This window comes from Sturnus vulgaris, chromosome 1, assembly GCF_052056855.1.
Source record: "Sturnus vulgaris isolate bStuVul1 chromosome 1, bStuVul1.hap1, whole genome shotgun sequence".
NCBI lineage: Eukaryota > Metazoa > Chordata > Aves > Passeriformes > Sturnidae > Sturnus > Sturnus vulgaris.
Window position 1 is genome coordinate 84951033 of NC_142243.1, and position 19209 is coordinate 84970241.

At 38.2% G+C, this 19209-nt stretch overlaps 1 protein-coding gene across 5 annotated transcripts in view; it reads left to right on the forward strand.

Moving 5' to 3' along the window:
• Window positions 1-19209, forward strand: part of CTNND2 (catenin delta 2) — a 630539-nt gene that overhangs the window by 393531 nt on the left and 217799 nt on the right. For all 5 annotated transcript variants that reach the window (XM_088170959.1, XM_088170931.1, XM_088170938.1 and 2 more), the window contains one exon: window positions 8355-8607. In XM_088170959.1, the coding sequence (XP_088027085.1) occupies window positions 8355-8607 (253 nt within the window). The remainder of the gene's footprint in view (window positions 1-8354; window positions 8608-19209) is intronic.

Below are 19209 nucleotides of genomic sequence, written 5' to 3' on the forward strand. Positions count from 1 at the left end.
TCAGTAGGCTCATCTATGTGCAGCAGTGTGGTCTGTGTGGATTTGCTGTGATTGGGTCATTTTGTCCCACGCACAGAATGTACTGCAAAGAGGAGGAGAGTGATGTATATATCTCCTATATTGTGCCATTGCTCAGGGTTCAATTTTATCTCTAGTGAGGAAATTCCCATGATGAATTTTAGTATGTCAAATTCTGAGAGGGCAGTTATTGATTTCTCTGTTTAAATGCTCATGTAACAAATTAATTAAACTGCATGTTCTCCCTAAACTGAGGGATGCAGCTCAGAGAGAGAAGACACAATATGAGAAAAGATCTTGGCAATAATGTCTTTAGCAGCCAAAGTTGGCATCTGATTATCACGTTATGTGAACACACCATTTTTTATGTGCAGAACAGCATCACTGAAACATGGTAGAAGCTGAGCCTGAGAATGAAAGTTGCTTATATTAGTGAGATTAAAATCTGGCAGATTTAAAATGTAGTTAGTTACTGGAGGTGGAAAGGAGTATTATATTTCTTAATACTGATAACTTGAAAAATGAAGCTTCGCCTCTGATTGGTTGTAAATAAGGAAGGAAATCGTTCCAGCCTTGAGTTGGAAGTCTGAAATAATTGAAAATATCTAGCTGAAATTCTAATATCTGCATAAAACTCTGGTATCCACTTGGACTATGTGGATTTTTAAAGTGATGCTTTAACTATATATGCCTTTGATATACAGCCTTTGAGATGTAGGCTGTGTTACTGTGTTGGACACCCTGTAACTCTGGAACCTCATGGTGGGAAATGACTGGAGAGAAGGATGTAGAACTGGAGAAAGTTATGGGTGTGGAGATGTGAGGTGGTGCACAGCAGTGAAGGCACTGACAAACCTGGCTGTGGAAGAGGCTGCATTCAGGTTTGGACTTCAGGTTTCACTGAAGTCTCATTAAGCACTGTTGCAAAATAAGCTTGGACAGGAGCTTACTCATCTCAACCACTATATCTATTGAACTGAAATACTGAAAGTTTCTGTGATATAAATTCTGTCACCATTGCTGCTCACTGAATTACTTCATCTACCTGTTTCTGCATTAACATTTGCTTAGAGGTACAAAAATCTTCATAGTTCATTCATAAAGTCATTTTCCTCCATTGCCAATCCTGGTGGCACCAGGTGATTTCACATTGACACCAGCTAATCACCTTATGAACCTCTAAGTACAATAATTAGTAAATAAATGCCAAGTCTAAATTGGTGATGAAGAAAATCATTCCATATTCTGAGGGTTAGGCAGTAGCAGTTATACAACTTCCCCCAAATGAAAAAAAATAAAAAGAAAAGGAAACTGAGATGCAATGTGAGAGTGGGCAAACTGAAGTGAAGCAAGATAGACAAAAGCCTTCAAAGTGACCAGATAACAGCTGAAATGTAAATAGAGAAATAGCTCAGAAACTAAGGAATCAGTATTTTCTTTGACTGACTCTGCATTATAGATAAAACATCAGTTTCTAACAAAAGAATGTTCAGCTTTATTGTTAAAATTAGTGTTAGATCTAAAGAACACTCATAGAAAATGGAACTGAAAGGACACCTCAGTGCAGTAGCAAGTTCAGTTCTTCAATCTTCAAAGATTGTCAGTTTTTATATTGTAAGACTTATTGAACACACTATACAGAGCACAAGTGATGTTTCCTTGGTTTCTCTGAAGCAAGGAATTCTTCTGCAAAAGAATGGCCTATAGATATTACAGCGGTCAGGAGATGATTATAAAAGTTTTCAGAGAATCAAGTAGCAAATGATTGGAGTGTACACTCGCTTTGAATATGTTTGACCTTTCTTAGGATTAGTACTTTACAGCTGCCAGCAATGGCAATGAGCCTATTAAATAATTCAGAGAGGCCCTGAGTATTTCCTATAGCAGTAGGAGTGTAGCAGCTAAACAGCTACCTGTGATTTTGAAGATGGGATGGAAAAGTGAGAAAAAATATAAAGCTCCTGTGATGGCATCTGGTAGACACAGGGATGTTGCCTTGATAAAAAGGCTTTCTCCTCACCATGTGACAAAAACATCTGATGATTAAAATATTACTGAATACCTACTTGCACCAGCTTGTAGACATACTAATTACAAGTAGGTGTGACAGCTAGGTATAACCAGTACTTGAGGAAATTATGACTAACATGTTCGTGGGTGGAAAAGAGGCCTTTTTTGCTATGCACCATCCTATTTTTTATCAGTTTCTTTAGTTCACTTGCATTTCCCCTGTATGTTGTGCTATGTTTCCTTAAAAGATATACCTTGTGCAGAAGGGAGACCTATTTGCCATGACCAGCTATTTAAAGCATGGAGCTGAGCATGGGGAAGCTGATTGGAGGGAAGGAGGTTGTATTTCCCCTGATTTACACAAAATAGGAGCATCTGGAGAAAACTGGAGCCTGCAAAAGAATCGAGCAGAACAGTCCTGGAAGCCCTAAAGGGTTGATGTGTTTGAACACAAAGGCTGGCTGGCTGGTGAAGAGCCCATCTCATGAGGAGGCAAAGGAAGATTTGCTAAAAAGTCATTTTCATTTGTCTCTGGCTGAGAATTGGGAGGCTGGGATTTTGATTGCAAGAAAAACTGAATAGGACAAAATAAAGAATGTAGAAAAGTGAGGGAGGAACGAATGGAAAACAAGAGAAACAGAAAGTTATAGTAGTCTTGACAGTGTTTTTTCTGGTTTGAGTATGAGAAGTCACATAGCAGAGTTGTCAACCTCCACAGAACTCGTGGTCTAGGTATTTGCAGAAGGTCCTAAATATTTTAAATCAAAATTGAAGCCTTGTATCTTGAAGTCCTGTAGTATTTTCTTTTTTGTTTTGTTTTGTTCTCTCTTTGCATGTGGAAGTACAAAATTCCTTGTGCATGTGTGCTTTGAGCAGAGGATATGATAGTGCCTTTATCAAATCTCAACAGCATTAGAGATAGTTGCTAATATCAATTATGGGCAGGATTTTTTCCCCTGTTTCAATAAATATTTTCAGTTTCCCTCAACGATGTATTTCTCTAAAATTTTATACTTCCCATTATGGGAAAGTGCTTCTAAAAGTAACAGCTAAGCAAATTACTACTACTATTATTATTATGATGATGTAATGTCATGTATCTTGAGCAGTATTAAAATTGACTGTTTGTGGCTTGTTCCTTTGGATTGCCAGTTCGCTACAAGCTTGATTAACGTCTATTTTCTTAAACTTCTGTTGCAAAAATGCTTTAAAACACTCATTTCAGCATTTTGAGTTAGTGTTTATGTGTCCCAAGCTTGATGAGTTTTTTCCTAATTGATAGAGAATGCACTGTGTTATTTTTATGGTATATTAGGTAGGAAAAGCATCTGCTTTATAAATCTTCCTATAAATTTGGTACCAACAGAATGCACTGCATTTATATCATTTATAATATCCCTTATGGAGGGATGGCGGACATACTTTGTGCTGAAAAGATATCTCACCGAGATCCAATTTTCAACTTTCATGAGAGAGTATAAATCAACTGCAAGTGCAAATCAGTGAAAAAAAAAAAAGAAAGGGAGAAAACAAAGAAAATGATTTTGAAATCTCCATGAAAGAAACTAGGAGAAAGTTAGCACAGGAACTGAATGTCTAATATAAAATAATAAGAGGAAAATGTACAGGGTAATACCTGCAAATCAAATAGCAGCATCAGTGAGGTAATTTTCAGCAAGCAGGTGTAGCAAGATAATTCTCTTTAATGAGTTTATAATTTCTGAAGATTTGATCTTTCTTATGTTAACTTGGCAAAATGTCCTCTGGCTTCTAGAAAGCCTGAACTTGTTAGTAGTTCATATGCAAACTTGATTTCCCTAAGATACTCAGGTATGGTGCAGTAGTATCCCTGCCTAGATCAAGATGTTCTTGCTTTCTACATTTTGTTAATGGTTTCTAACATCTGCCCCAGATGTGAAAAGAACGTTGGAAAGCTGGAAGTCAGCTTCTGAGTATCACATTATGAGCATGTTTAGTGATGCAACTAAATTATCAGCATTAGTATAAAAATTGTGATATCTTTATTAATACTACATAAAAGCCAAAGAAAATTATAAAGTCTGGCTTTTCTATATGCAATTTCTGCAATCAAGAGAACCATGCAATGCAATCAGGGCATATATCAGGTGTTCAGAGGATTTTCATTATATTTAAAAGAAGGTTTTCTTTCTCTTTGACAAACATTTGTAAGAACATATTAAATGTCTGTGTGCTACTCTGGATACTCTGTTTTCTGGGTATGTGATTTTGGTCAGAGTAGTGATGGGCTGAGATGCTACAGTATCTTTTAGGTATTAATAACATGACGAATTAAAGCAAGATTTTAAATATTTAGGGGACAAACTGAGGTCACTGAGACTGTAGTTCTTGATTTGGACAGTGTGAAATGCTCACTTGGAAAACTCTCATTTCAGAAATTCTCAGTGAAACCCTTCTCCCAACCCAAAATTAAAATTCTCCTTTTCAAGGACAATTCTTACATTGAAGTTTAAAATATTGATAATACATAGAGATTTATTGGCCCACAACTGAGCATGTCATTTTTGTCCTGGGTCTTTGCTGGCTGCAGCAGAGTGTGTACTATGGCTCTCCCTCCAGCATGAGCTGGCCTCAGCTGCACATCATGGACCATGCAAGCCCCTCCTGCATGTCTGGAGGGGGGCACTTGGGAGGGGAGGTCAGGTGCCAGTCACCCTCTCCTTGTGTCCCTGCAAGGCCACTGTGCTGAGCAGTCCCAGGAAGGAGCCGTGGGGAGGCTGACCAGCGCAAAAGGAACAAACAGAGCTTCAGAAACTTACCTGACATTCAGAATCCACTGAATTTCCATGTAAGTTCTTAAAAAGTGAGGGTAGCAGTCACTATTGAAAGCAGTGTTTTCATGGGTGGTCACTTAGGTAAGACAATACAGGATAAGTAAGGTTTTGAGTCCTTCTGCTTATTTGGTTTTAATCTTTATCTCCTTGTGAGTTTTGGGACTTTGGAAAAACGGAGGAAGGTCTGGTTTTGTGAACACCTTTACCTTCAGGCTTCGCAAAACTAAACCTGCTTCTTCACAGGGTGGTAATGACTTTTGTTTTTACCTTTATGTAGAAGCAGAATAGAGTGAGTGGTAGACCCAGGGGAGCAATGTGACTTGACTGTGATTCGGCTTCAAACAGGCCAGTCTCGAACTGGTGGAAGGGGAAATAACAGCCCATTTCTCCATAAACAGTACTGTTGCAATTCCTTCTTGTCCCTCTCTTCCCTTGCTAGGGCAAACCCCTTATCCTTGTCATTTCATCTAAACTGGCCTGGTTCTGGTCAATTGTAGCTGACTTGGATTTGAGAGGACAGTCAAATTCAAAAGTTAGAGAAAGGGCTAAATATCTTCAATTGAAAAGCAGGTTAAAGGGTTGCATGCCCATCTGCAAATATACCTGGTATATGAATGCTTTCTGGTTCAGTCCAGGTATGTACCTTCTGGATGCCCTGTGCTCAGAGAAGATTTACTGTGCTGGGTGAGGAAATCGACTTCTGAATTTGTTTCATTACACATGATCACTCTGGCTTTGCTGTTTGAATAGCTAAATAGAAGGGAGATCTCAATAGTTTGCCTAAAAGAGCCACAGTTCAGTCAGCAGGTTTGGCTGCCAAAGGGATTTGTTTAAGCAAGGGAAGTGTATTGGTAGAAGATGATTTTGCTTCAGTTTTACATACACTTATTTTTTGTAAAAATGTCTGCTAAAGCATAACTCTTTTATAGTCAATGACAGTGGATGTAGTCAAGTTAGATGTAGAAGTTTTTCTAAAGTGTTAGTTTGGGTTTTTTGTTTTTCTTTTAATTGATCTGGGTAACACTGTCCAGATAAACACAATTGTGAATGTTGAAGTCATAGATTTGTTTCATTCTCATATTCTGAATATGGCATTTCATTGTGATAAAAATCAAAAGGAAGCAGCAGTCTACTAGGAAGGTAATTTGAGAAATGAATCAGAGTGACTTGAGAAGCTTGTAGGTGTTAGGATGACAGCCAGTTTCAGTTCATATAAATACCTATTTTGATAACAAGACAAAGAAGAAAATAGAAAACTTTTCAAATAATTTAAAAGCAAACACGATTTCCATTGAACTGTCTTGCAAAGAAGATGAAGGAAATACACTGGAATATTTTGCAAAGCAATCAACATTACGATGAAGTTCTTGTTTTCAGCAGTATTGGTGTTGTAGAGTTTTTTTGTAATTCTCCATATAATTTGTCAAAAGGTAGTAGCATATTCTATGGAATGACAGTGCTTAAGACCATGCTATGTCAGTATACAATTATATTTTCTCTTTTCCACTTGAAAATATTTCTAGTGTTTTCTCTAACTTGTTTTATTACTCTTTTTCTCACAAGGCACATGATTTTGGTTTTGAACTCTACATTTTCTGTTAAAATGTGATATTTTTCTTTCTAACACTGAATTTAGCACGATTTGTTCATAGGATGTATAAATATGCTGATACTGTTAGTGTATAAATATGCTGATACTGTTAGTGTATTTGAACTGATGCAGTTTTATGAAAATGTCTGTGTGCCTTAATTATTCATTTCTTAAGGAGGTGTATATATATATATACACACACACATATATATATATATATATATACACTCTAGTAATTAAACCGAAATAATACATGCAAAATGTTGCTATATATATGAGTAAACGTGATTGTAGAATCATAGACTGGTTTGGATTGGAAGGGACCTTTAGATTCATCCAGTTTCAGCCCCGTGCAGTGAGCAGGGACCCTTTCAACTAGATCGGGTTGCTCTAACTCCATCCAACCTGACCTTGAGCACTTCCAGAGATGGGATGATAGATGAGTGGATGATCCCACTTTCTTATGTTTGTAGTCAAGTTACAATACTTGCTATTGTAAAATTAAAAACTTTAGAACCATAAGGAAAAAAATTAAAATAAGTAAAAAATGCAATATAAATTTAAAATTTTCCGGTATTGTAATTTTGACAAGTACAAGGTCATACAAAACCATGGTAATTGTATCTAAATCTTACTGTATTTTATTTGCTGACACTTTGAGATAAAATGCTTAAAATCCCTTTCATGGGCCTATAATGTATTAAATATTTATTTTTAAATGTGCATGCCAATGAAAAATGATTGGGAAATCTGTTATAAAAACTTATCTCTTCAATATGTGGTTTTGTCTGCAGTTTAGCATATGAATTTGACCAAACTAAAAATAACCCTGGACTTGGGCCACTCCTTTTGGCCAAAGTATTCTTGTTGTCTTGGGACAGGAGGAAATGGCAACCACCATGAGTTCATGTGCCACTTCAAACAGTCCAAATTTTCTTCTGAGCAGAGCCAGCATTTAATTTGTCTCTGTCTCCAGGCCAAAGATCGTGTGGGTATTGGTCCTCTTGCCCTTAGTGATAATCCATTTGCCATTAACTGGACTTTGGTTCAAAAATACTGCATGTTTAATCCAGTAGACTGAATCTCCACTACCCACTGCTGTAACAGAAAGATAATGGGCTACAAGAGAGATTAATAAGATTTTTGAGTCACAAAAGCATTAAGTCAGTTTAAAGCTATTGGTTAAGCTGCTCAGAACTGGTAATGCATTAATCTTCAGCTGTGATGTATGAGCACAGCCACTGCTGGCGTGCATTAAGACATCTACATGGTCACCTTGTGATTAGCTCTTTTTCAGACTCAGTTAGCAATAACACTCTGCTAAGTCTTAACTTAAGGTGAATTTGCAGGCAATGGGTTAACAGAGCATATGCAGTGATTCTTGGTAGCAGGTGTCTGGTTTTACCTGCTTTATGGATACCAGGGCTAGAAATCTGGGATGGCTGGGTATTTCTTCTGCTGTAGAGTCATCTGTCCCAGTTTGGACTCTTGAGCCTGCTTTGATCCTCCTTCTGTTGGTGGATCTGACTGACTTCCACCCCTGAAAGGACTGCAAAAGCCTCACTTAATGGTGGTTGTAAACCTTAGCTTGAATATTCTCATGCTGCTTCTGCACTTCTTTTCATGTTAGTGCAGTTAGAACTGCAGGTGAAAATATCTCTCCAATCTGTTTAATTGGTGTTAAGGTCTTCTAGTCCAGAACTGGCATGTCATTTAGAAATTTGTTTGATGGTTATTTCCTTCTAAGGTTGTGAAAATGACAATGTTGCTTGTTTCTTTTTGTTTGTTTTTTTTCTCATTCTTTTTGAACCCTTTTATATGTGTGTGGTTTTTTGTTTTTTTTTTCCTCTGCCTAGACCTGGTTAACCATTTCTGTGAACAGGTCCTCAATTTTTTACTTTGTCCCTACTTTCCTGTCGTAGCCCCATCTTCCCCTGGTGTCGACTCCGTACCCTTACAGCGCACAGGCAGTCAGCACGGCACACAGAACGCAACCGCGACCTTCCAGAGGGCCAGCTATGCGGCCGGCCCAGCCTCCAATTACGCAGACCCCTACCGACAGCTGCAGTATTGTCCTTCTGTTGAATCACCATACAGCAAATCTGGGCCAGCCATCCCACCCGAAGGGACCTTGGCTAGGTCACCTTCCATTGATAGCATTCAGAAAGATCCCAGGTGGGTGAAACCTTCTTCATTGTCTTTTATTTCTTGTTTGCGCGGAAGTTTGTAATTGCGGTTTGCTTTGTGTGTTTCTGCTGTTGGATATATAAAAAAAACAAAACAGCTGTGGTGGTACAGAAGGACTTTGTTTGCATGACAGCATTGTCCTAATGCATCACCTTGGAAAGCTCTCATGAGCTGTTCTGTGGAATGAAATGATAGGTGTGGTCTTGAATGTGTGTGTGTTTAGCCTGCTTTCAGTAGTGCCACCCCTCAACAGCTTAAGAAAAGTAATTTTCTTTGGAAATGGGAGGAGTGGAGTGACTTTGACTCTGTAGCCATTGTGGATTGAATTTTCAAGTTGCTTCTTGGGCAGAAGTTGTTTCAGTTCTTGGTTTGTCTACGTGTGATGTTTATAAATGCTGCAGGAAAGGTTATTTCAGTGTTGTGCAATTGAGACTAAGCGATGTGAAAGCTACATGTGACCAGGGTTATGTTTCATCCCATATGTTGTACAGGCTTCCAGTGCCAATATGTGGTAAAAGAATGTATGATTACAACTTTGCAGAAATGGTTATTGCTGTGCATGCTGTTCAAATGTTTAGCACAATTTTTAATGTTGGTAGTGACCATCCTCATCTACTTGGGGAAGGTACAAGGAGGAAACTTTACAGCCCAAGCAGGCACATAGATCAGAGAGAGAATTTTATTGGAAATTATTTGACTTCCATGACAACCACAAGAAAAATGCTATCTGGAATCCTCAATGCGCTTTGTGATTTTGTTCAGTTTTCTGAGGAAAAGAAAGCAATTGTCTTTGGTAGCTTGAGTTTAAACTTGTTGCAAGTGTTAGTTTATATCAAGGTTTTTCTTTGGCAGATGGTGTGATTTATTTATTTATTTGTTTGTTTGTTGTAATGTGTAATTTAATGATAGGAGAGTCCAAAAATTTGCCTGCAACAAAAATGCTGGAGGTTTTTAAGTAACAGTTTGAAAAGACTTCTTCCCCAAAATTGAAAAACAAAAAATCTTAAATTGTTTCTTTACTTGTTTAGCATTATACCAGTTCTTTCTCTCTCTCCACCCAGGAACAGAACAGCAGATAAGATTTTACAGCACATCAGAAACTGCTTGCAGGGTTTTACTTGTTGAGACTGCTTCTGTCTTCAGCTTTCCCCCCCCCCCCCTTAGCTTTAACTGCAGAAATTTGAAAAAATATAAATTTAATTGCTCTCCTTCTTCCCCCTGCCCCAAAGCAAACATTAGAGGGAAAAAGTCTTTTTCTGAAACGGTGGTATTGTATTTGTATTCTACTATACAAGAGCCCATGAAGGAAAAAAAAAAATCTGCTTTGTAATTGTGTTATGTTGAAAGTTAAAGAAACTTACATTAGGAGTGCACTAGACCAGAGGAGAAATGACTGTAATCTATATGAAATGTTCTTAGGAGAAGCATGATGGCATTTAAAATGCTATTCCTTATAAACAGGAAAGACATATTTACAGTATTTCTACAGGTCTTAGACATAATATCTGTTTAAAAAAAGGTTATTTCTGTTCAATTCTTTTGCTATAACTTTGCAACTGTTTGCCAGTTAATGTATATGTATATAGGATATCTGCTATTATTTTCAGTTTGCTTCTTTTTTGGTTCTTCCTTGTCTTGTGGTGCCATTTGTACATTCATGAGTATTGATTTCTGTAGGTAAAATAGGAGCGAGGAAGCATCTAGGTATAAAATGAACTTCATAAACCCTTTAGAGGGGATCATTAAATATTATTACACTACTACATGGGTTGGAAATTTGTACAAAACTTTTGTAAATAGTTTTGCATTACTCTTAATTTCATTTATTTGATCCATAGGCTCTGTGTGGTATATATTAGTATTTCTGCCCTTGCATGTTGGTTTGAATAATTCTGATAAAGAAATGTCAGAAACACACTTGTTTATGTTATGCCTTAATCCTTGGAAGCCATACTCCGCTGAGACAGACTGACTTGTGAAACTGTCTGTGGCCTACAGCAGTTGCTGATCGTTCAGCTATTGGAAAGACATTGAACATTTGAAAGGGGTTTGGAGAAAAGTAACAAAAGCAATCAGAATGTTTTTAACGTGTTGATTTATATGAATGGATTACAAAAATGCCAATATATTACAAGTGTGGAAGTGATAAAAAGACTTTCTAGATACTTCAAAAAATAATATGGAAGGATAGAAATTACTTAGGTTAGAATGTGGGTGATACAACGAGGAAAAGGAAAACTACCCAAATGCAATACAGGCTTTCAGTGGCTGTGTTAAGTTGTGCTGTATGTCCCGAAGGGTTACCAGTTATATCTTAGAGAGCAAGAAAAAAGTACACAGATTGGTCAGCACCTGCAGTTTGTCAGCTCAGAAGTCACAAGTGTCCTAACAGCCATGTTGATGATTTTGTTGTTTGGAGTGTTTTGTGACTGTCACAGATTTGTAGAGGACAACAGTAGACATCATTTTCAGACACCAAGCCTACCTGTCCAACCAGAGGTCGCAAAAGCTACTCAGTGGCAGAGGAAAATTTGCAAGACAAAAGCACACAATTTGCAGGCTTTTGATTAGCATTTCCTATGCGTCATCCAGCTCAAGATGAAAAAGTAGATATCCAGGAGAGATTGTACTCACCCTAATAAGCAATTAGCATTCGTAAAATTGAACACAATTTTCTGGAATCTTCAATTCAGACAGAATTTCTGTCTGGAGGCCCGGAAAAATGGTTGGCAGGCACTGATGTAATTGACAATTTTTTCCATTGTTTTCACCATGTAGTTTGTCTTACTGATACTCCTAATTTTAAGTACGTGTTCTGAGCTGACATTTGGCAAATGAAATTTTAGCTCAACATCTGTTCTGCATCATCCAGCTGTCATAAAATGCAGTTCAATGTTCATTAACTTAAAGTTTAGGACAAAAACTTAAAAAAAAAATGGGGATTGAGATGTTTACAATCAAGTTTGTGGCAGCGTATCATTTTTAATTTATGCAGGTAGACTGTTAGCTCATAGGAGCTCATAAACAGGTAGTAAAAACTTTACACATCTATATGGTTGGAGAGTGAGGCTTTGTTGTTTAAAAAGGAAATAAGTCCCATATCACTGTCAGAAATAGTACTTAAGTTTTGCATGTGGGAAATGAAAAAGTTCATATCATTACAGATTGATTTTTTCAGAGCATTCTTTTATGTTTACTTCATCTATTAAAAAGGAAAAGAAATATGCAGTAGGGCTGTGATATCAACTGTTTCATGCCATAATCTCTTATATGAAGATGTGGTATAAGAAGGGAAAGAACACAATATTTATTTTATAGTTATTTGGTTTCTTCTGAACTGTGAATGAGAGAAGTCTAGAGTATTTTAAAGTAGCAGAAATACATGTTAATATGATATTTTCTAGCTTACTTTCATGAAGGAAGATTAATCTGTCTCTTGGCAGCAACAAATTATCTGTGGATTATGTATACTTATTATTATTGTTATTATTTTATTATTATTTTATTCTTCAGTTTTATTTTGTCTGTTTCTAAATTTTAGGAGAACTGGGGAATCCTAGAAATAGAAATGTTGGGATCCAGTTGTCAGTATGTGTGCCTTCCAGATTTTATTCCAAAATCTGAACTAGCCAGATGTGTATAAATTACTTAATTTTTGAAGTTTTCATGTAGTAAAAAACTGTGTACATGTACCACTGTGGCTAAGTTACTCTTGCTACACAACAGATGAAAAACAGAACATTTTCATATCCTCCATTTAAATACATACCAATGAGGTTTTGTGATTGCAGTGTTTTTGCTGGTTTATGAGCTCAGACTGGGTGGTTTGATGTGTCCAGTCACCAGGTGTCCTTCGTTGTTGTGGGACTTCCCACCTGTATTTTACTTACACGGGTATACACAGGTCATCTCCTGCAAAGAAGATGGCAAAAAGCTGAGGTAACAGCAAGAATTATGTGGAATACACTCCACCATGGCTGCCAAAGTGATTTTCAGAGCTCACTGTCCCTTTTCATATTGCCTTGAATTATATTGATCTGCAGTTAAAACTTTCCATTATGCCTTCACTTTTCATGTGTTTCAGAATCTTTAGAACTATTTATTCAGAAAAAGTGGGATAATTTGGAGAATGAAACTGTAAAAGGTCCATTATTCATTATAGAACAGACTGCAGTAATGATTGGGCTCTTGTTTAAAAAGAAATAAACATTCTCATTAGAGAATCATGTTGCAACTTCACAAGAAAAAAAGAAATTAAATCCAGTTATCTTGTAGTAGTTCTCACCTTTAGAACTGTCTGGGTATAAGTCAGCACAAAGAAGTTTTCCAGGTATTGCAGGATTTAACTGTAATACCCTGAAATATTTCTGTTTGGTTTTGTGTTTTCAGAGTCAACTTCTCATTTCATTACCTCTGCTGACCTTAATTTCCTCCTAAGCCGAAAACAACAGTGCTGTCTATCTTCTAAACTTCTAAACTGGCTTTCTTTTCACTTAGGAAAGGATCTAAATTAGAACATTTTGTGTGAACTGTAAGTTTCAAAATTCATCTTTTTTTCTCTTCCTTTTTTATTTTTTTCAGAAATATATTTAATTTCCAAAATTCAAGCTGGAGGGCATTCTTTTTCTGTAGGAAAAATGACAGAAGTAAAATAAACTCTAGGTTAATTTCTGTGCTCCTGTAAAACTCCTTATGAGATTAGCACACAGAGTTTGGAGCATGGCCTTTTAAATGTTTCTTCAGGAGTCTTCTCCAAATACTTAATCTCACTTTGTTATAAGGATTGTCTTGGTATTAATAGTCTAAGTCTGAATAGCAGCCAGGCACTCTGAGAGTGTAAAGAGGTAAGAAAATAACAGTAGACTCCTGCACGAGTGGGATGTTGGCAGTCTTGGCAGGAACATTTCTGGTTTTGGGAAGGGTTGTCACCTTCAGAAAGAAACTTCTGGTGAGATTGAAGGCCTTGCTGTGACTGTGGTGCAGCTGGTGGCAGCACTATGCAGTACTGCAGTTTTCAGGCCTGAGACATGGGCTGGGCTTTTCAGAATCCCAAGGGATTGGTGGTGACATCAGTGCCTTTCTGGCCTAACTCTCCAATTCAACGTGTAGAAGACTGAAGCTGCCATTCCTGGTCTGGATGAGACACAACAGGGGTTGCAGATACTCTTCCTGCTTTTATGTGACACAAGGCATGATAGGCAGCTCTCCTTTTCTCTTAATTGTTTTCAAAGGTCCTCATACTCTTAGCTGAAATTAAGGATAAAGGAGAAGATTTCTCCAAAGGTGGTGGTAGTAGGGCCACCATGGGAAACACACTTTTAGTGAATCAGAAAATGTAAGTTTTGACAGTGTAGGCTTATCTACATAAGCGAATGGTTGAACTTCCTACGTCTTGTGAACACCCTAATTTTTTTTTTTTTTTTTTTTTTTTTATTTATTTTATTTTTTATTTTTTTTGCCATCAGATTTACTCAGGCCAGGCCCCTTGTATTGGTAGAACCAACCAGACGGTGTTTGAGAGTGCTCATTTCATAGGTCTGTGCTTAAGTATTTCTTTCATACAGGAGGGAAATACCAGGTTTACTTTCCTTACACAGAAATTGTACAGTCTCTCAGGATTTAATCTATACTCCTCTGAGTATGAAAAACTGTCCCCAGAAGAATAAATTTGAAGAGTCTAAACAGCACAAAAATACACCTAATTCAAGAACAGCAAGTCTGGAGCACATTGCAATTCTTCATAGAGATTTCTTCTGCATGGAAGGTGGGAATTTTTACTTAGTGCACAAGTCAGTTTTTGAAAAGCATAGCAGCTCTGATAAAATAAACAGCAATCTGTTTCCCTTTCCTGATGAAGATAATTAAGGATGAATCTTGCTTCATTAAAATAGGTGAGGATGAAACACATAGACTATCCTACAGTCTGTTAATTTGGGATTTTGGGACCTAGCTGGAAACCTTGTCTGGAAAAAATTTTCCCAGAGAATATTTATTTAGTTCCTGCTTGAGCATGGCAAAATAAGCAAGCATCTAACTGGCCCTTGCAAGTGTCAACTTATGGTGAGGGGAAGAATTGATACCCAGAACTTGTAAAACTTATTTTTGTGTATATTTGAGCACATTGCAATATGTGCCAACACTTCCTGTCTTTCCACTGTTTACATTGAGGTGGTTTATAAATGGCTGGGGAGGCGTTGGGCGCAGGTGGAGCCATCTCCCAGCACAGCAAATGCAATTCAGTATGTACAGAATTATCCACCTGTATTTGCTATTTTTTTCTCACTGGAATTTGCCCTGTATTGTTTACCAACCTTCTTTGTCTAGGATAAATGCTTGTTAGTAAAAAACCCCAGCAAAACTAAACCAAAGAAACAAATTTAAAAAAATATATATATTTAGAACTGTAGTCTACAGGAATGAAGTGACTCTACTTTTAGCTCATGAAGTACTTGCTACCCTCTTTCTCTCCTTTTTGACTGGTACCATTTTACTGACAGTGCAGAAGGTCCCTCAGTAATGTTGCCATCCTGTCTTTCAAGAAATCCAATCCTATCATTAGAAAATCTGCTCTGTTGTAATCACAGAACATCACACTTTCAGGATATTACAGTAACATGGATGGTGCTGGTCCATGTAGTTTGAATAATGAGCGTGTCCAGGAGAGCTTACAGTTCCTAACCTATGAGCAGAGTGGAAGAGGTTATGTGTAGCCATTTTATTTGTCAGGTTATTTAGCAGTATGCAAGGTATAATTTTGAAAGAGATATTACCTTGTCTCTTGTTTTGATCTGCAAGTTTAGCTCCTCCAATCCTCTCCCTCCACCAGAAAGTAATTCCTTTCCATTATGCTGAAGGGAGGGAAGTGTTAGGCTCCTTAGGTACTTGTGACTGAGGCAGGGGCATTCAGGAGGATGCTGGCAGGAGAGCCATGTAGTGTGGTAAGTGCACTTCTAATAGCCCAGGGGAGTTGGGAGTGGTGTTTCCTTTTGAAGTTTTGGTTTTTATGTTAACCTTTCTTCCTCCCCAGTGCTGGTCTGCCACTTTAAGAACAGCAGCAAAACCCTTCCCTCTCTTTCTTTCTTTCTTTCTTCACCTGTTGTGTATTTTAATGGCCTTACATACTGTTCATAGCTCATTTCTGGTTCTTGCATGGCATAACTGAGCTTCTAATGGCAAATATATGTTTCAATGCAGTTTTTGCCTTTGTTTGCCACACATTTTGCTCAGCATCTTGTGGCTCATTAGCAAACTTTGCCAGATGCAAAATCTGTGTGGTGCCTTTCTGTGATGACAGCCTGTAAGAGCCAGGAAATGCTATATTTTCTAACCAGATATTAAAAACAAGGAGGAGAATCATACTTTCAGGCTTTACTGGGCTCATGTAAGCTGTTATGATCTTCTGGCAAGATAAACCACGTAAGAAGCTTCTCAGTAGTAGCTCTTGGACATCTCATCAGCCAAATGGGTAATAATGATCTTACTGTTTACAAGGACGTTGAGAATAAGTTAAACTTTTAAGGTGCTTTGAAGTTCAAAGGATAATCTTGCTTTTACTTTCATGGGAAATACGATGGGAGCGAGAAGAGGGAAATAGATGGAGAAGATGAATGGGGGGAAAATGTAAAGAAGTGATAGAAGATCAGGATGCATAGTCTCAATATTTTTCATTAAAAGAAGCAACTGAAAGTCATCCTCGATCGTGAGACAAATTACCATGCAGAGATTGTTAGTTTCAGAAGCTGGACCTCAGTGTCATATACCATAGCTATTTTATAAGCAGGAAACAAGAGCTAACATTGAGAGTGCAGAACATTTCTGCAAGATAATAACATCAAGCGTTTGAAAAAATATCTCTGCTGTAGAGCAGAGCTAAAATGTTTGAAAGGAAAGAATGGTCAACAAATTTTAATAGTTTCTAGCAGAACTTTGTAGCTTTTATAAATTGAGAGCTTGACTTTAAGAATTTCAGCTGTACGTAGATTTAAAATGTTATATGGTAATAGACGTATCTCTGCCAGCTCACTCATGATTAAAAAATCACAGAATATTCTGAGTCGGAAGAGGCCCATAAGGATCATCAAAGTAGAATGGTCCCTGCACAGGACACACCAGGAGTCACACCATGTGCCTGAGAGTATTGTCCAAATGCTTCTTGAACTCTTTCAGGCTTGGTGCTGTGACCTGTGGAGGTCCCTGGGGAATCTGCCCCAGTGCCCAACCTCTGGTGAAGAACCTTTTCCTGATACCCAACCTTGAACCTTCCCTGACACAACTCAGGCCCTTCCCTCAGGTCCTGTCCCTGGTCAGCACAGAGCAGAGATCAGTGCCTGCCCCTCCTCTTCTCATGAGGAAGCTGTGACTGCAGTGAGGTCTCCCCTCAGTCTCTTCTCCAGGCTGAACAGACCAAGTGACCTCAGCCACTCCTCATACAGCTTCCCTTTAAGGCCCTTCACCATCTTCATAGCCTTCTTTTGGCATCAGAGCCTGATGTGAAGTCCAGCCTCCAGCCTTTATTTCTCTGGTGCATCACCGTTTCCCTGGCGATCTTCAGCACCTTCACTTGGATTGTTCTTTCTCAGCCTGCTCCCCTGCCCCACTCCAGGAGCTCAATGAACAAGTGAGATTCACAGATACACCTCAGTTCTTAGCATTAAGCAAGCGGTTTCCTAGGAAGCAAAAGGTGCCACTGATCCCATAGAAAACTGCAGCCATTGTTGCCAGGGAAACTCTTAGTCTCTAGACTTACTGTGAAATACTTAGGGGTTTTACTCCTTTGGTTTTGGTTGGTTAGTTTCTTTAAGCTACTGCAGCACCAATGGGACTACTTGCTGCTTAGCTTGCCATTTACCATTAATAATTTGGGGGTCATGTTTGTCTTTGCTGTTCAGTGAAGTGGAAGGATCTGGACGGGTGAAGTCCTGGAATGAAATGAACAGGCTTTCTCACCCCAATGGAGGACTAAGAGTGAGATATTCAGGTTTCCTGAACATACCAAAGGTAAAAATGTGGGGAAGGAAGGCACATGTGGAGAAAGGAAGAGCTATGTGAACTCTGTCCCAAGATAAAACAAATAATTTATGTCAGGAAATTACCAAAAACTACACAGGGTTAAAGAAAGTATTTTAATATATTTTTTTGCTCTTTAGAAATAATTTGAAGTTAGCTTGATAATCTTTGTGTTCCACGTGAAGACATGATGTATTTATTTCATAGATTTATTTTTGAAGAGGAGGGATGACTTTTGGTTTTATTCTGTTTGATGTTATGTTTTTCTTTCTACCTACCTGAATTTGAGTATCTTAAGTGTAAAAGCTTGGTTTGAAAGTTTGGGCCTAATAGCTGCAGCATAAGAAGAGTGGTTGTATGGGTGTGTTGGTGAGAGGAATGACTATGGACAGCACAGGTGTCATAGGGTTTCTTAGTAAAAGCAACTCCATTACTTTCTGGTTAGCCAGGGTTGCATAACATTTCATTGTTACTCTCTCTCAGAATCTGTGCTGATCCATCAGCCTCACTTACTCCAGCTCTTGTTGCTAGTGTAAAAAGTGGTCCCTTTTCTTGACCAGGAGATGGCTGTTAGGAGTCTAGGCAAAGGGTGAGCCTGTTCAATCTACAGGTGTTTGTTTTCCAGAGGTATTGGTACTTTCCTGTTAGCTGAGTGATATTGCTGCTCTATCCTTTCCTGTTCAGAGCTTGGAGGCGTGGATCTGAAGTGGGAGTGTGCAGGGAGTCCCTGCTTGTAGAGAGCCAGGGTGTCCATGAACACTCACAACAGGGGGTTTGCTGCCAGTGGAACCTGAAGTGCACCTGAAGGAAAACACAAGATATTTGAATAGTTGTTAGTTGTAATTCATGCCCAACGATTCACAGAGAGAAGCAGCCTCTGTTTTCGGTGAAAGGATCCCGTAATTACGTACACAGTATGTATTACATTACACCATTGCTAGATTTATGGCCTTAAAATAACAGGAATTTGTTTTCCTCTTGCGAGAAATTGGTCTTCAAGGGCTTTACGCCTTTTTAGGTTCCTGTATAGTTCTGTGATTCCCTCAAATACCTTTTAATAGGGAAGGCTTGACATTTTTTTCCATGAGAATAGCTGTCAAACGTCTTGTAAAGCTCTGGCTACACACAAATGGGCGCACAGGGGGATCTTTTAGACGTTTTGCTGTTAGCTTTTGCAGGAAAAATTGGGAGAAAGGGATTTGATTTCTCCAGTGCCTTTACCTGAGTTTGCCATGGTTGGCCAAATTGCAGAACCTCTGTTTCAGCAAGGCATTTCATCTCTCACGTATTTAGAAATTCTTTTAAATGCATGAAATCATCTCTGCAGAATGAAATCTTCTTTGCATAGTCTTCTCCAGTGGATTTTTTTTCATTTGTCAGCAGCTACATTTTTTAAATGAAATTTTATCCTAAACTGTCAAGGTTTTATCTGCAGCTGTGAAGGGATAACAGATCCTGTCAGCCACTGCTTTTTCTGTGGCATGGCTCCAGCAACCATCTGTTACCTTTCTGCTTCTGCATGATTTACACACCAGAATCTCCCCTCCTGAAAAAAAACCAAAACAAAACACCACAAAAACAAAA